The 14,292-nt window shown below is 36.9% G+C and overlaps 1 protein-coding gene across 1 annotated transcript in view; it reads left to right on the top strand.

Annotated features, from left to right (window-relative positions):
* Nucleotides 1–14,292, top strand: part of DCAF6 (DDB1 and CUL4 associated factor 6) — an 87,849-nt gene that overhangs the window by 31,403 nt on the left and 42,154 nt on the right. The window contains exons 9-13 of the mRNA XM_009323942.1: nt 1,025–1,239; nt 3,865–3,958; nt 7,001–7,120; nt 7,358–7,603; nt 12,929–13,096. Of these exons, the coding sequence (XP_009322217.1) occupies nt 1,025–1,239; nt 3,865–3,958; nt 7,001–7,120; nt 7,358–7,603; nt 12,929–13,096 (843 nt within the window). The remainder of the gene's footprint in view (nt 1–1,024; nt 1,240–3,864; nt 3,959–7,000; nt 7,121–7,357; nt 7,604–12,928; nt 13,097–14,292) is intronic.

Genomic DNA, 14,292 nt, shown 5'->3' with positions numbered 1-14,292 from the left:
GGAGAAAGGAAACAATAAAGATGACTCAATAAACATAAAAATACCCCTCTCATCAGGCTAACGTTCTTATAAGATCTCTCCCTGTCATCACAGTGGTCAGCAAAATTCTGTGAGAACTGCCTGAGGAACAGGTTCGGTGGGGTGGGGGGGAGGTGGTGGTGTGATTAAAAGGTACTATGTACCTGCTCTTGTATTGTAACAATACAGGAATAAGATGAATTCAGGTATGCCGGCCTGTAGAGTAAAGGAGAGAAAAGACAAAATTTTGAAGATTGTAATTTTTCTGGATATATTGGTATAGTGTTCTGTTGTTTGTTTTGGGGTGGGGTTGTGTTTGTTTTTTGTTTTGGGTTTTTTTTTTTTTAAGAGGTGAAGTATTCTATGACTAGAGAGCAAACTATTGATTTTCATTTAAAACTTTTTGTTTCAGTCCTTATGTAGTGTGAGATGATAACTCTGAGCTTGTCTGTGGTCAAGGACAGACTGTTGCACATACTAAACCACAACAGATATGCCATGCAGGAAACAGTTACATGGCAGATTATGAGTTTTTGGAACAGTCTGTTTTTCTCAGTGTTAGATCTTCTTTTAGGTAACTTTTATCTGCTCACAAACTTGTAATTCTAGAATTTAAGATTGTTTTAGTGTGTGGAATGGATGTGAGTTGTCAGGGAAGCATGGTAAGTCCAATGTATTGTATAGTTCTGCACTTTCAAAGTGACAGTATTATTATGTCTTGAAGAAAAACTAGTATTTTTTTAAAACATTTTGGGTAGAAAAGAGGAGATGTATGTCCTAAATTTTCAAAGTTTCATAGAACGAATTCCTTTCTAATTTGTGTGTAGATACAGATTTGCCTTCTTATTGTGTAAATGTTCTTCTGTTCCAAAATTTCCATTGGTACTACATTTGACAAATAGCAAATAACAAACCGTTATGTGATGGGTATGTGATATATGAATATATTTTTTTTCTGTGTGTTTTCTTCTCCCCTCCCCCCCCCCTTTTTTTTTTTTAAATATAGGGAATTATGCTGGTAGGGGCACAGTTGGAATGGTGGCACGTTTTGTTCCTCCTCACCTCAATAACAAATCCTGCAGAGTAACATCTCTATGTTATAGTGAAGATGGTCAAGAGATCCTTGTTAGCTACTCTTCGGATTACATATACTTGTTTGATCCCAAGGATGACACAGCACGAGAACTTAAAGTTCCTTCTGCTGAAGAGAGACGGGAAGAGGCAAGTGATTAAGATGACCTGTTTTCATGTTTTATATTTTTTTCTTGTGGTACGCTTATGTCAGTTGTATTTCCCTTAAAATGAACGTTAAATTAATGTTGCCGTTCATAGACTGCAGTGTGACAAGTAGATTGTGTTACAAAATTTGCATATTTGCAATGTATTTATTTATATATTTACAATATTTTGTCACTCTGGTTTTCTTTCTTGTCTGGTTTCCCTCTCCTAAAGATGAGAAGGCATCTACGTGAACCTCAGGTTATAAGATCAGCAAGGGTGGCAGGTCACTGTTGTAATTGAGGTGTATTCTCTGTTATTTTCCATGCCACCAAAAGCATATTCCTTGAAATCAAGTATAAATACTCTTTGTAAAAAGTTATCATTTAATGACAGAGATGAGGGGGTACAAAATGCTTAGATCAAGGAGGTGAGCCACTGCTACTGAGCAGTATTAAGTTTCGGCAGTGTAACCAAAACACAAGCAGTTGTTTATTATCAGTTCAGCTACAATGATGCTGACCCTTCCAGACTAAACTTTCTGATCAATATAAAACAAATCTCTTCAACTACAGTGAAGTTATATACATCTCTCCCCCTCCCCGTGCACTCCCCCAACCATCCACTACTTTTTTTTTCTGGCATTACACTCACCCTTTCACAAGCTCCTCTGTATCCTGGGTTCCTTACCTTCAGTCTGAGACAGGGGCCTCAAGGGAGTTTACAATGAGTTGTCAGCATCCTGCTGTCTTCACCTGGAGAATAAGCGTGATGATAATGATGGTGGTTTCTTCCCCCTCTTTGCTGGGAGAAGCATGATGTTGATGCCTTCTTCCTTCTTTTTCTTAAAAACGGCCTCCAAGCAGATTCTATACATTTTTCAACATGTTTTACATGATGCGTTTTCTTTATTAGTTGGCCAATGTGGCATGTTTTTGCCTTTAAATGCTTGCTCTTTGTCCTTGTTATCCCTGAAACAGTTGTTACTTGGGTCCAACCTTTACAGTACGGTTAACAGCCACGGGTGAGTTACTGAGAAGGTGTCTCTGGTATCCTCCTGTGCCCACACCTGCAGGATATTTGCTGTCAGCCGGTGCCTGTACTACTTTATGCTGCATCAGTATCCTGTGGTCACAGGTAGCTCTTTCTTGCACAGTTTAGCTAGCTGGCGTTCTTGTATATATCCAAACTGTTTAACAAGAGGTTGTACACCGCACATCTATGCAAATCTAAACAAAACTAAAGCAAATTAGGTGATGATCACCTGGTCGCTGGACAATTGCTGTTGCAGCTAAATGAGCTGAAAGAACGCTCCCAGCAAGTGAAGTCCAGACAAAGCCTGACAAGTGTGAGGCTTGTGAGGCTTAACTTCATACTAAGCCTGTAGCCTGTTACTAGCAATGACCATACTGTATTTACTGGGTCTATTACTATTTACAGGCTATTACTATTTACAGTACAAATATTGTTGATCAGAAGGGGGTGTAGATTCATAGGACTAAGAATGTCCAGCTGAGTTACACTGTTACCTCACTGAGGCAGGAGAAAGCAAAGAGGAACCCAGAAAAATTATGTGATGTACGAATCGTTCTGCACTTCTCCCTTTCTTCTATGTAATGTTAATCTGATGTGAAGTAATTTGGTGGAGAATTGACTGCCCAGTTGCTATAGAGAGAGAAGATTGTGACCACCTGTTAATAGCAGAACCTATGTATTCTTTTCTTTTGTAGGCACAGGATATGTCCTGTAATCTCTTCTTGCTGGATGATTTTCCTTAAATACTATTCTGATATCAGCCTGGCTTTAAGCTGTGTAGAGTAGAAGGAATGTAAAAGCTTTCTTCCTGCATCTGCTGGCTCCTGAAAGTTAACACTTTAATATGCTTTCACCACAGGGGTTTTGCATTTAATTTAAAATTGTCAGCACAGCTATTCACCTTTTTTTTTAGTCCAGAAATATCCAGCCAATACACTTAATTTCAAACTCTGAACTGCCTTTCTGTATGTTCAAAGCACTAGCTGTTTCTCTTCAAGTTGCTGAAAGTAACACTACCTATATAGTACTTGTTTTATACTCCCTGCTGCAAAAAAAAAAACTGTTACAAAAATTTAAAAAAACCACAGGTCAGAAAATAAACTGAAGTTTATTTTCATAAAATTTCTTTATTTAGTTAATGTCTGATTGTTTTTTTCTTTTTGCTTAATTGCAAATCCACATTTCATTAAAGTGAAGCTGCCATATAGTTTTTAACATGAAGAGGTGAATATTTTTGCAAAATTCAGGCTGAATTCTGGAAAACCTTAATTATTATTCTTCAGTATGGAAAGCCTCAATTAGCATAGTGAAGTTAGTATTGCATAAAATAAAAGCTGCATTAGTTCTGAGAGTCATTGATTTAGACTGTTGAACTTCTGTGTAGCTAAAACTCTTGCATTCTGTTGATACAGTGTTGTGCTTATTCATAGTTGATCTGAACATGTGGCTGACATTCCATTTTTTTGTGACAGATACAAATTTATGTAACTTAAGAAAATGGAGATATTGCATTTATATTTAGACTTAGAATTCTGTACTGTCCAACATAAATAGCTTTGTAATGCCTTTCTCTTCTCATTTCCCCTTCCCTAGTTACGGCAACCTCCTGTTAAACGTTTGCGGCTGAGAGGGGATTGGTCAGATACTGGACCAAGAGCAAGGCCTGAGAGTGAACGAGAAAGAGATGGTAAAGTGTTTGCAGTTGGATGGGGGTTGTTGTCTTTGCGTGTGTGTTTTGTTTTGGTTGTTTTTTTTTGTTGTTTGGGTTTTATTTTCTAATTTTTCTTAAGTATTCCTGAAATATGTAAGTGCTTTAGATTAAACTGTCCATGTTTTACAAATCAGCTAGGTCTTAAGATGATTTTCTTAGAATTTAACACAGAACTGCTATTCTACAGTGATTTTTAAAAATGTCTAAATTGAAAATACTCTTACCAGAAAAATTATGTTGCTTCAGTTAGGCTGATGTAAATCAAGGGGAACTTACTTCATTGTCATTGGTCATGTAGTAACCCAAATACGTATATCCCTTTTTATAGTCAAGCCTCATACACAATCAAAGTTACAAATGAAATGCTCTGTAATGGTTACATTGGGGGACTGGAATTCAAAGCAATAGGATTCTAATATTGTATTTTTTACTTTTTTATAAAACACATGCAGTGACTAAATTTTTATGCTTATATTTTCATGTTTGTAATATATTACTCAATTACTTGAGGTTTCAGTAGATAGAGCATTTCCAAAGCTGTGCTTCAGTGTCAGAAAATGGGATACCAAAGCAGGGCAGAGGATGCTTTGTCACTCATCTTACTCTTCATCTAATTATGTGTTTCTGTTTAAATCTGACAGATTGTGGGGGTACAAGTTTTTGTTCTAGTTCTCTTAAATCTGTCTCCCTTTTCTACCTACCTTTTCCCTTTCCAGATTTTCTGTGTTGGTTTTCTCATCTTCTTGATTCCCCAAACTAGAATAGAAGTGTCTAGTCTGTATTGGTCCACGTAGAGTAGGATTCTGTATCTGACACAGGCAATAGGAGATGCTGTTCGGGGGAAAAAACATAAGCCTGTCCTCTTACCTTAGTCTGTTGTCTTTGTTGCTCCCCCAGTATTTAGAATTACTGGATTAGGAATGGTAGTGGGTACGTTCCCATCTGTTCCTTTAGAATCTGCATATGGTTCTATTGCCTTTGAGTTTCTGTAATCCTTTTTTGAACCTGTTGATAATATTTCCTATGGCAAAAAATTCCAGAAGTTCAGTGCCCACTGTGTAAAAGAATACTTTCTTTCCTTTCTTTTAAACTGCTCTCTTGGTTTCATCATGTGCCTTCTTATTCTAATATCACAAGATTTGATTATTAACAGTTTCACATTCTCGTTACTTGGTGCTTTCATTCCACAGACCTTGTTTGTATACCTTACCTTCTCCTATTAGGGACACTTTTGTTATAATTTTTGTTGCAGGTTTTTCCCATCAAAATCAGTTGCGGCTTTGCCTTTGCACAAAGTTACTTTTTATCTAAATTCTTTTTCAGCTAAATATCTTCAGTGTCCTTCTAACTGTCATTTCTCCATAATAACAAGTAAATCTGCTGGGGAGATAATAAAGCCTGAGAAAAGGACTCCTCCAGTATAGACATTGGCTAGATTTTTTTGTTTTCGCAAAAGAAAGCTTCAGTAGCTTTACTGTGAGTTATTTGATACAACTGTATAGTGAGACAGAATAGCTATATTGCATTAGTTAGGCATGTGGTGACCTGTGACTTATTTTTCTGTTAACTGTTCATTTTCCTCTCTTCCCATCATTAACCACCTTTTGTCTGTTTTCTTCAGCTGTTGCATTCCATTTTTTGTGTTTTAAGCTTCTGAGGTCAGAGCTCCTCTGCCTGGGGTACAGGAAGGGAATGAGGGATCCCAGGGGAGGGTCAGAGACCTGCAGCGTGGAAATGAGGATAGACAAGGGCATTGGGGTCAGATTGAGGGGCATTGTTTTTTGGGGGGGTGGGATGGTGTGTTCCCCTTCCCTTCTCCATTCCCAACAGTGTCTTTTAAACTCAAGCAAATAATCTAAAATCAAGGTCTAGTGATGATATATTCAAGCTATATCCTAGCAGTGAAGATTATATGCAGTCCTGAAAGACAATCAGTTGCTCCAGATATTTGATTAGTCTTTCAGGTTTTATAACATCTGTGTGGGTAGCCACACTGATCTTTGAGAGGCATATTCTCAGTGTACAAGTTCTTCCCAAGTACGCTCCAGAATCTTTCAGTGTTAGCTTTTGTATGCAGCGTATTGAAATATTTTTCACATATGTATTTTGATAAGTAATTGTACTTCACAGGGATTCTATTTCTTAAGGTCTTCAGTTACAAAACTTTTCCAAAATTTGCTTAAACACCGCATACTTCCAAAGTGGCTAAGGGGCCAGCAGAAGCTCTTACTTCAGTATGAGTGGAATGATCTTCTATTGGAAGATTCCAATGTGTTTAAAAAAAAAAAAAACACCACCAAAAACCCCCCAAATAAAACACCACATTTCACAGAATACAGAGAATACTTAGACTCAAATATTCTATTTCAGCCCTTTACAAATGGAATTCTTCCCTGTCTTCTCTCTTGAAACAAATTTTGTTTCATAGGTCATAAAACCAGAAATAAAATGAGAAGAAAATGTTTTGAGTTATGTTGGAAGAAAGTATGTCGACAATTTTGCTGCTTGAGAGTCTTCGCAATCCTGACACTTGATCCAAAATGTGAAAATTAAAAACCCTAAAAGAACTTGGCTGTTGTATTAAATTGTGCTTATGAGGAAACTCTAAGTCATGAAGAAGCCTTTTGGAAATGTTAAAAACATCATGTGCTAATTTTATGCTAGTCTTTTCGCTCTTTCATTGTTTAATGATGAAACTGGTTATTCTATAATTAGCTGGAAAAATGTAAAAATCTGGGCTTTCTTATCTTATTTAACCTGCATTTAAAACTGAATTATATCCATTTCACAATGTCATGTGTACAAAAGCTCCAGGCAATTGTAAAACAGAAAAGGAGGAAGGACTGTTGGTTTTCACATGGTGCCATGTTCAGCTGGCAACAGTCTTGCTGGACTGTTGTGCTGAAAAAAGGAGATGGTTCAGGGGATTACTAGTTGCATAGCTTACAGTGCAGGGGTTTTTTATGGAAGAAGAAATGGGGGGAAGAAAATGAACGCTTTTGTAAACTTGTTTTACAGGGGAGCAAAGTCCTAATGTCTCTCTAATGCAGAGGATGTCAGACATGCTGTCAAGATGGTTTGAAGAAGCTAGTGAAGTTGCACAAAGCAATCGGGGACGAGGAAGGTCACGGTCCAGAGGTGATTTCCTTCTTTTCAAGAATAATAGTTACAACAGAAAGTACGTTTATACTGGATGTACAGGCCTTGAATATCAGCCTTTCTGAGGTATAAACTAAAAAATTTTCAGTGCACTCTGAAGAACTGAGCACACTTGTTTGCCATATGAATGCTAATGCAAAGGGATCTTTAGAGACAGAGTAAGTTTACCTTTGGGCTCTTGTTTTTCTTGCTTTTTTCTTTTATTTTTAATCAAAGGTGGGACTAATCGGACAGATGCTCCTGCTACTAGTAACGTGCCACCTAGTACAGAATCAGAAACTGCAATGGAAGTAGATGGTTCTGAACAACTTCCATCATCTTCCTCTTCTACAATGTCAGCCCAAGCTCCTTCAACATCATCTTCGACAGAAAGTCCCCCTTCAACTTCATTATTGTCCTCGCCTGATAATGAACAAAGGCCTTCTTTAGGGGCCTCAGCTCAACCTGTGCTCCATCAGTCTGGTGAGAAGAAATCCATCTTGTCAGTGTTTATGAAAAATGCTTTCAATAAGAAACAATTTTATTTTAGGATATTTTGGGTAATTGATCTCAATCTGTTTTCTTTCTTGCACATCCTTCATGAGACTAGGTATTTTATAGTTACCAAGTGACTGCAGCTGTAGTTTAAAGAAAGAGTAAAACCATCGACTGTATACGTTTGTCTGAAGAAGGAATCTCAAAAGGGATAACCAGTATTGCCTTTTGAAGTAGAGAAAACAAGCATTTATTTTTTATTTCTAAACTTATTGTTCTCTTCATAGAGTATAAGTAACATCGTGCCTTCTTCAACTGTGATTTGGCTGTAGCAGCATCAGTGCAATGAATAGCAGAACCTATACCTGTTATGATCAGAGGAAGTAGAGAATGTCTCCTTCAGTAGGAATCTACGTCCTCATTTCAGAGTCAGCAATGTTATTTTTTTTGCTTCTCAAAAGTATCTGGATGGACAGGGCTCACCTTGCATGATATTCCATTATTGGTTAATAAATTATACTACATATTGATTTTTAAGTTTGTATATCTTGAAGAAACTCATCTGTATTTAATACAGACTTATATTCTTATTGTGGGAAAAAGAAGAAAGTATATTCCACTGTCGATGCCAGAAACTTATTTCGGTAGTAAAAGAGCACCTTATGCTTTGACTTCCCCTTTTCCATCTCTATGCAAGAAAAGATGCCACAGCCTTTGGAGTTAAGTATTTGCACGAGAGTTTATTGTTACTTTTTTAAAGTGAGTTTCTAGGCCTCATAGTTGTGGTGGAAAGACTGATGTGATCCGAAACACCTACAGGTTCAGACTTGATCATTTTAAAATCCTGTGTTTTTTGTATAAATTCACCTTTTGTCTTGTACCAATTCTGTTGTAAAAAATCAAGGTCTTCGTCACTGGAAAAGATGACTGATAGCATCTTCAGGCCCTAAATTGGATGTTCTGGGATAAAGGAGAGATGGGGATTTCCCAGGGAAAAGTGTGCCATTCAGTGTACTGGGCTGCTGCAGCCAAAATCTTTGGGACAGGTGAGAAATGATTAGGTATCTGGTATCTGAAAGACAGGGAAGCTAAAGACATAAGTTGAAATTCATTAAATGTATCATTCTCACCCTTTCAAACCCTGCAACTAGTCTGTTACTTATTTAGAGGAAATAAACAGTGAGCAGAAGCATGACAATAAACACAGTCCAGATACTATTTCTAGAATAAGTGAATGCTAGAAAATTTATTTAGTAGCAGAGCCTTTTAGTCACCTATGTTTTTTATTAGTATTGGTGTCAGCTTGCTGCAATCTCAAGTTTTTCACAATACACACACAAAAAAATTGACTAAGGGGTCTACCCTAATTCAGTGTAACCCAGTTTAGCTGCCACTATCTTTTGGTACAGAGGGATAGCCACCAAAGAACACACATACCATTACCAAGGGTTCATTTTGATTTTTTTTTTTTTTAAGTAAATGGTATATTCTGGAATTTACACTGGCCAGGAGAGTATGTCCCATATTAAAAATAATTGCTTCAAGCTATGTCATCGAAACTTTGTGGGTTGCATAATGATAATACACTAGAGAGCATTTCTGGAATTATGATGCATTTTCTATCCTGCATTTTAAAGAATGCATGCTGACTAGAAAAAGTGTTTTCTTCTCTTTCTCTGAATTTGTCTGAATTTCTAAGTAAAAGTTTATTCTGCTAGCATGAAACTGAAGTTGTTATTTCTTAATCCAACTCTTTTCTAAGAGCATTTCCTCTTTCCCAGTGTTACTTTGGACTTAAAACTCTCCATATATTCAGTTTTGAAAGGGGTAGTGGTGGTTGTTTTCTTGACAGACAGTGGATAGTTTCTAATTTACTGTATAATGTTTGATAGGTTCTTTGGCTACACCTAAACAGGGTGTCGGATTGGCTGCTGATTCTTTAAAAAAAAAAAAAAAAAATCACCATCACCCAGCCCCTTAACTCCAAGCCCACAGAAACAAACAAACAAAACTTTATCTGGTATTCTTTATTGCTGTATGCAGATTTTAGTGTTAGGACCAGGTGTCATGTTTAAATTGCCTGCAGGACTCCTGCAGGAGTAAACTTAATAGTACTATACGTTTGCACACCTAGTAAGCATCTTGTCTAGTTTGCACTGCTTTTAAAACACTTAAGTTACTGTAAAACAAGTCTTTGGGTAACATGGGCAAGTGCAGGGAGAGGGAGAGCTCCTGGGCAGAGGGAGCAGGTCATGGCAGAGCAGTAGGCGTGGGTTTACGAATGGGTAGGCTTGAATGTGAATTTCCATTTTGCAGTGTTTGTATACTTACGCTACCCCTGATGGTGCTCAGTTATGAGATTTTATTTACTCACAGTCTCTAGTCTATAAATGTGAAAACACTGCACTCTGCATCAAGAACAGGATTCCCTGAGTTTGTTCAGCTGCATTTAGAGATGAATAAAACCTGCTGCTTTTCGGGGTGACAGGATAGGGAAAGTGATAATAGGAGTAACAGTTTAAATACAGTGGGGTTGAGCAGGAAGACCAGATAGAGGTGTGTTGTAAAAGACGGATGACTGGGGAAGCGTTTCGGAGAACGGAAGAAGGAAAATGAGAGGCTTTCAGCCATCGTTTTGTGTAAGATGGTGGTAGATAAAAGTTTGAATATTGTAGCAAAAGAGTTAGCAAATGAAGACTATGTTTTCAGGTAATGACTTATTTTGAATTGGAGCATGAATTCATACTACAGAATGGAACAGCCTTATAAACAGCTTTCCATACATCATTTCTACATATTTCTGTACTGAACACGGGCGCTGGTGGTAATCCTGTCTTTGAAATAGCAATGTCTTAGCATATGTATTATAATTCAAATATAATGTTGGTATGCTATTCCAGAAAATATGCCATGTGGTGAGCATTTGAGCTTCTACATCTGAATTACTTACTTCATCTCTTAATGTTTTAAAAAAGTGCATGTTTGAAATAGTACAAAAACGGTTCAGTGCTGAGCTTGTTGAGATAAGTCTCTTTATCAGAATGTATATTCTAGAAGAATACAGTTGGAACATTTGAGTAAGTTGCAAATAATCAACAGGATCAGTGCAAAATCTCAGTAGCCTGTTCTTGTCAGTACATTTGAATTTTTTTTTTTTAATAATGAGAACAATTGCTGGAGATTTTCGTGCTTGTCACTAAGGAAAAAAATAACAAATTTATTTTTTTGCCCCACTTGGCCCATTCAGTGGAAACCATTAATTCATTTTTTACATTAGTTTTAAGATGCTGTAGTTTTAAACCATGAATAAACATGATACAACAAACTGTAAAATATAATAATGCTTTTTTCCCATAAATAATATTTCAGATACACATTGGTACCATTGGGGAGGGGGTAGGAGGGTAATTGACTAATTAGAACAAAGCTTAATCTAGTATGTGTTCTGATGTAAGGTAACTGCTTTTAAATTTCAAATGGGAAAGTGGCAATAGCTGGGGGTTTTTTTCTTTCAATTTCTATTTCCTCACTCCATTTGCTGGCAAAATAAACATTTGCTTAGAGATTCTGAAATGTGTTAAAAGGTGTTGTCGTTGAACATATTCAGGATAGTAGTTATCTCTTTACATTTTGAATTGTAGTTCTTGTTACATCTTAAATTGTAACTGTCTCTGGACTGAGTGGAACTGAATCAGCAGCAAGTACTGAAACTGCAATTTTAGACATCATTGAAATTTCCTTAAAAGCATTTTCTAGACTGTTTGGAGTTCTAATTTCCATAAATGTTCATGGCACATGAGAACTATTCATAGCAAATCTCTTTCATGCCATACCCTTTTTAGGAAGTATATCTTTTTCCTTCTTGTTATACCTCATCAACCATAAACTGGCAGGATGTATTTCCCAGAAGTGGTATTAGAATGAGGACATTAGAGCTCATGACTATTCGATATTAACTGGTCCCTGCCACTAATTTTTTGAATGATTGGGTTCTGTTATTGGGTTTGTTTCTTTTTATGAAAGAAAATTTAAAATTTGCTTCACTGAGTGGATAAGGGTTACAGAATACTTGTAAAGCTTTTGCTTGGATGAAAGGTTATATGCCGATGTAATGCTCTCTAGTATTTTAACATTCCATAGTACTGATTTTTTTTTTTCTTTGCAGATTTCCTCATATCTACAAAATACTCCAGAGTGCCCTTGATAGAAATACTTTCAGGATAGGTCTAAGCTAGCAGTTTATAGCAGAACTAGCTGGAGCATTTGACGTGAATATTTGAGCCTGAATTAGCTTCTCTACCCTACTATATTATAGATGAGAGTAGTTCAGCAGTGGTTCAGGTCAATGTTGTGCTTCAGCTATTGCTAATAAAGACAGTGTCTGTGTTGTATAAAGAGAAGCACTTACTATACAGCACTTGTGTAAGTGGAGGAAATCTGCAAAGAGCATGGGATGAATAAAAAATTACTTGGACACCTAGTTTTAGAGCAGTTTGCAAAAAATCCTGTTAATCGGACAGTGGACTGATACGTGCCAAAACGGTCTAACTGACAAATGAATAAAGACAAAATGATGAAAACAGTGAAGTCTCTAAAGATGGAACTGAAAGAATAGTATGTTAAGAGAATGATACTAAGAATTGTTCATGACTCAATAAATTATGTTCTCTGTAGGACCACTTAACAGTGTTCTCAGACTTTGAGTCCTCACCCACTGGCAATGTTTGAGATAAATGAGTTCAAACTGTATTTTTTGGTTAGATGCTCTTCTGCCACCTATTTCCATAGTCCCAGTTTACTTTTTTCACAGGTTTGTTTTGATCAAAATTGTCATAATTTTTTTTTTCCCACATCAGGAAACGATCACATTCATTTTGAAAACTTACCTGTAGACCACAGTTGCATAATTTTACACCATGAATATTCTCATTTGTTACATGTGTTAGGAACATGAAAATAAATACTTCTGTTGTTTGCTTTGTTTTGAATCAGTCAGGATCTATCTTCTTTGTTAAATGGTTTAAGCGTTGGAGATGAGGAGGGGGGTGTATTGTATGAAATGAATCCTGAGCTTTTAAGTCCTGCGATTCATGCATTTAGGAAGAGAAAAACAATTTCAATATTTTATTTTATAATTTCTGGATGTTAGTAAATGATTTACATAATTTTTTTCACTGTAATTACACCTAGTATCTCTTGCTTCTCTCTTTGGTCAGTTCCCCAACCCCTCCTCCCTGTTCTGTATATTATATGTTCAATGCTTCTTTCTTTTACATACTTTTTTTTTTTCCCCCCCCTCTCCCTGTTTGTCAGAGTTAATGGGACCTGAGTTAGCTATAATCCGTAGGGGTCTACAGCGACTGAGGCTTAAGAAGGCAGAACAACAGAGACAGCGAGAGCTAGCAGAGGGTTCAGCGCCACAGTCGTCATCCTCTGATCAGTCCTCCTCTAAGGGCTCCTCACAGGACCCTCAGACATCAGGTTGTCGTTTGTCAAGGTTTCTTAAGCAGTTAACGTAGTTACAGTTTGTGCTGCTGTTGTTTGCTGAGATGCTTCTCTTCCAGAACAAGACAGTTAATGCATTTGCTGCTTGTCTTACCTTGCATGTGGTGGTGTTTATCATCACATGGCTAGGGACAGAATAATATTGACAGTTTTCATTTATCTAACATGTTTGGATTATATAGCTAAGCGATACTATATGGTGAAAGTTTCCTAGGTGCATGGTATCAGATATGTGCAATGTTTGTTAGAGCAGTTGAGCAAGAAATTGTTAGGTCCCGAATAGAGTAAGGTACTTACACACTTGAAATTGTGTTTTGGTGTTAATTGTATCCAATAGTAACATATAAGACTTGGCTTTGGTTTAGCATATGTTCTAAATCAGGGTAACAGTTCAGAAAAACAGAATTTTGGCACTCTTAAATGCTATGGTTTTACAGTCAGTATAGTGAAAATACTTGTAACAAGCCAAAGTCCCCAGATATGCTCTCCTTTTTTGAACAGAGTGACTTTTCATTTCACCATCCTCTTTCTCTTGTCTCACTGGGGTTAAAAATTATTACAAGAAAGCCTTGGAGATGTTTATAATAAAGAGACATATTTGAGAAAGTTAGGGTAGATGCATGCATATGAATAAAGAGGTAAACCCTAAAGCATAAACTTGAAGAAAGCTTTGTCATGGCACCACGTAAAAATGAGTGAGCTGCATGCTGTGTGAAAAATCAGCATATTTTGTGTTGAGAAGTAACGTCTAGCAATGTTTCTTCTATGGATAAATTCTGTGACGTTGAGGTGTGGCTAAATTACTTATAAGGATTGTGTCATACATTCACAGCTTGACTTGCTGTGGTTCAGTCTAATGGTTTATCTGGAGCCTTACAGAACAATTTGATATAACAGCGGCTAGTGTTCTAGTTACAATGTGTACTTACTGAATTTTGAATAACTTCCTATACTAGAAAATCCTACAGTGAGTTTTCAGAATGTTTGGAAACCAGTAAATCCTGGAGGGCTGTGTGCTTATCCTAGGGATGGCAGCTATAAGTGCCTGTTACCGTAGGAGGAGAACAAGAAAAACAATGGTAGCAGTGTTCTTGTAGGTGGCTGCAGTTTCTTGCCAGGGAAAAAAAAAAACCCTACCAAAAAGCTACCAATTCTTTTTTTTTCAGCAAACT

This window comes from Pygoscelis adeliae, unplaced genomic scaffold (assembly GCF_000699105.1).
Source record: "Pygoscelis adeliae isolate BGI_AS28 unplaced genomic scaffold, ASM69910v1 Scaffold124, whole genome shotgun sequence".
Classification (NCBI taxonomy): Eukaryota; Metazoa; Chordata; class Aves; order Sphenisciformes; family Spheniscidae; genus Pygoscelis; species Pygoscelis adeliae.
Note: the sequence above shows the minus strand (reverse complement) of the source record. Positions and strands in the feature narration are given on the sequence as shown.